This window comes from Trachymyrmex septentrionalis, unplaced genomic scaffold (genome assembly GCF_001594115.1).
Source record: "Trachymyrmex septentrionalis isolate Tsep2-gDNA-1 unplaced genomic scaffold, Tsep1.0 scaffold16, whole genome shotgun sequence".
Taxonomy (NCBI): domain Eukaryota; kingdom Metazoa; phylum Arthropoda; class Insecta; order Hymenoptera; family Formicidae; genus Trachymyrmex; species Trachymyrmex septentrionalis.
This window is the reverse complement of record NW_017304758.1, coordinates 1,424,678-1,428,508: the sequence shown is the minus strand read 5'-3', so window position 1 is coordinate 1,428,508 and position 3,831 is coordinate 1,424,678. Positions and strand designations below refer to the sequence as shown.

At 31.8% G+C, this 3,831-nt stretch overlaps 1 protein-coding gene across 4 annotated transcripts in view; it reads right to left on the bottom strand.

The window, feature by feature from the left end:
- Positions 1-3,831, bottom strand: part of LOC108746145 (unconventional myosin-Va) — a 24,229-nt gene that overhangs the window by 11,694 nt on the left and 8,704 nt on the right. For all 4 annotated transcript variants that reach the window (XM_018482717.1, XM_018482719.1, XM_018482718.1 and 1 more), the window contains exon 2: positions 285-703. In XM_018482717.1, coding sequence (XP_018338219.1) covers positions 285-703 — 419 coding nt within the window. The remainder of the gene's footprint in view (positions 1-284; positions 704-3,831) is intronic.

The window sequence follows — 3,831 nt, the reverse complement described above, 5'->3', positions numbered from 1 at the left end:
TATATATATAATATAATATTTATTTTTATATCGAAAATATAAATTTCCAGTTTCAATCACTTTTTATAATATGACTATGCATTTGATATATTTTTAACAATAATTTTTACTTAATTAAGGATATCTTTTTTATTTACCTTTTTAATTCATCAGTTATTAGTTGTTAATATTAGTTTCTTATCTAATAAAAAGACTGCCTGACTTGCTTTTTAATTAATATCGCTGCAAGCGTATATCAATTACACACACAATCTATAGATAAATATCGCCAAGAGATTACTCACCTCTCCAACTTCGTATAGGCTTCCTCGGCTACGGCGAATATGTGGGGTTCCAGGTCACCCATCGCCTGACCTCTATAGGTCCATATCGTGTCATTGCCGTAGATGGGTAATTCGTTGTACGGGTTAAAGGCTACCAGGACTATGCCACAGTAGGTGTAAATGGAATGCCGTTGGAAGCGGATCTGGAGATTGTAGAGAACAGCGGGCTCGTGAAGAAACGACAGCGATGTGAGATTATTTTCTCCTATTAGTATATCGGGATTTCGGAGTGGCGGAAGATCACTGTCCGACTTGATTTCCAGTATCCTTGTCTGATTCGATTCCTCCGTGCGCACCTTTAGCTGATTTTTCCTGTAGTTCTCCAGGAGCACGGCGCCTTCCCACACTTTCTCTGGATGTGGCACCCATACTCGGCCGTCCTGCGATCGATTGTTATTTTTTATTTTGCGTTAATAAAGTTTCGCCAGATTTATTATACATTTTTAATAACAAACGCGGTGCATCCCTGTTTGTTAACACCGATGGTTTATAAAATTATTAAAAAGTCGATAATCGCGCGAAGTTATTGAAGTTGAATATGCCTTTGTTAAAAACGCCAGATGGTCTATTAGCTTTATTTAGATTTTAGCTTGAAACTGACAATTAATGTTAAAGTTTGCATTACATGTTCGAACATGTTTATTAATTGCACTTGTTTATATCGAACAATCGTTATGGCATTTAATTGGTTACCGGAATGACGATGCTTTTCAGTGCATCGCATAAACGACCGTTTTTTTCTTTTTAGAGTAATGCATAAAGCTTGAGGTTGCCAATAAAAATGTATCGATTCGGTCGACGAGTGCTCTAATTCGCCATTATTTCATGCATTTAATGTTATCATATATTGTTCGCATGCGGTAGAATATACCATCCAAGAGTAGAAATTACCATTCTATTCAATCTCAGTGCTAATACTTAACATTTACCATTAATCACAAATGTGTTGAACAAGAGAACGACATGACATACAAGATCAATGATTTCTTTTATGCATTGCGAATACGAAATTGATCTACATAATAAATTATACACAGGTCACGCTATTTCTACATTAGAAAGGAAGCTAAAATTGTATGAATTTATTTTTCAATTACTTATTTATATAATATTGTACATATGTCTTTGTATACATTTTATAATTAAATAAGTCTTCATTACATTATATTAATTTAAATCAGGATTGGCTCGTTACTTGTAATGAAGTTCGAAACAGAGTTTTTTCCTCCGTAATTTAACTTTGTTTCCTTTCATCTAACTGTAACTTAATTTAGTTACATTTTTTCGAAAACTAGTAATTAATTTAATAAAAAAATAATTCGTTTTTTTTTCTTTTTTTATAGTATAAAACTAACTGTAACTATTTATTTTTAAAGTAAAAGTAACTTTCCCAATCCTGATAAAAATTTTTAATCGCGTCTGCAGGTAATACTACAAAGTAACACTAAGTCTGAAATCTATTTAAAGCACAAATCCAAGAAGTTAAGGTATCATGGAAACATCATGGAGAAATTTAGATCGTCTGTAACTGTCAGAGACAGTTTTACAGTTTGACATTTTCTACGAACATGTGAACGACAACGTGAGTGAATAACGGTGTATCCGTCAAACCCAACGAGCTTTCATGTTCGTTGTAAAGATTTGTATTGTCGAAGTAGTCTACCGGGATCATTCAATTGTATTACGAATGTACTATCCAGAAGCATGTCAAGCAACGGTAAATTGGTTTTTTTGCCGAAGTCGCGACTTCCCTTTCGCCGTCCCACATTTTCGAATCATAAGAAACGCCAACGATCCATAACCATAATTGATAAGTTTAATAGACAAAATAATTCATAGATTATATTAACGCAGTTTCTTTTGTAAGTCTTCCGAGATAATTGCCTGAATTCTTCCAATAATTTGTAAAAAAATTTTATTTATTATAATTAAATGCTTTTTGTTTAATTGTGCTAATAATCGTTTTGATATGTAAAATAGTTTTACAAATATCATTTAGATTCGAAACGTATTTTATATTAAAATATATTTATATCAAAAATAATAAATATAGTTATATCGAAAAATCGTGGAAACTTTACAGATTTATGATTATACAGATTGATTTTACCTATAAAAACATGAATGAATATGAAATGCATAATCCCAGCATAATCTCCAATTTATGCTAGGATAGTAATTACTTAAAATGTCGTGTGAAATGGCAGGCAAGACCTGTAATGTGCAACGTCACGTTTACTTTAACATTAACGAGCTTCACCTTATTTACTCGCTGATAATTCGCGTTGATCGCATCTCCTGTGCGTGCGAAAATCTTTTGAAAATGATAGAAAAAAAGATGCCGGTTTTTCTCTTTGTTAAAACTCATAAATAATTTCATTAACCGCTTTGATTACAAGAGCCAATTATCCACATGTATAAAGACAATAAAATACGCGACCCTGAACTTGGCTTTCACAGTGTGTAGGTCGTATACATATGTGTATTTATTACGCAAGATACCGTTTCGCTGGCTGGAGATGAAATCAAAACGCGGACAGGTGACACGTAATGGTCGCTAAATCATTGACGCGGTATAATTAAACCTCTTATCTCTTCGTTTGCCCCTATCGGCACGTCTTGCGTTGATGTAACTCACAAAACGTACGACGTTTTGCTTATACGCAAATTTGTGCGAAATATAAGCAAGATTATACTGTGTCATACGACACCATATTAATAAACATCGTAATGTAAGTGCTTACGTTACTAGAATTGGAGTATCAATAATATTTGTGTCGTATTTAATAAATGACATAATAGTCAGCTTGACACTTTACGTCGCGAATTGATACGATTTGAGTCACATTCTTGCTCTAATAGATTAAAAATAAATCAGTGAGCAATTTTTGGAGAGAGTCAAAAGATAATAATTTTTCTGTATAAATACAATTTCTTTTAAGAAATTTCTTTTAATACTTTTTTAGTAATTTTTTAATATGAGTATATGCATTTAAATTAAAGAAACTTGTAAGATTATATTAATTGTAAAATGTACAAATCATAAAAGACACGCAATATTTGTATATAAGAATTTATACATGTACACTTAGAAAATCAATGTGTCAAGAGATGAACTTTTTTTTATATCAGCAGCATCGACATAAAATTTCATCTCATGACACAAAGATTTTTACTATAGTATATTAGTTAATTACATAAGAGACTTTCGCTGAAGCGTCCGCAGAGTTCATAAAGAAAAGAAAGACGATGGAAAGGTAGACGTAAATATTATAAATGACGTCGAGATATTCTTGTATCTGACCCAGGGGTTACATACAAGTTACAGTCAATGTAACAACATTATATTAGTACAAACTCTTACAGTTACATGATCAGTGATTAGATGAAAAGTATTTCTAATTTTGTTTTTTTAATTTTGTATTTATCATTTAATTATATAAGCTTCACGGCTTTATCAGTATGCAAACTTCTCTACATAGTTCGAAATTTACATGGTTTAATATGG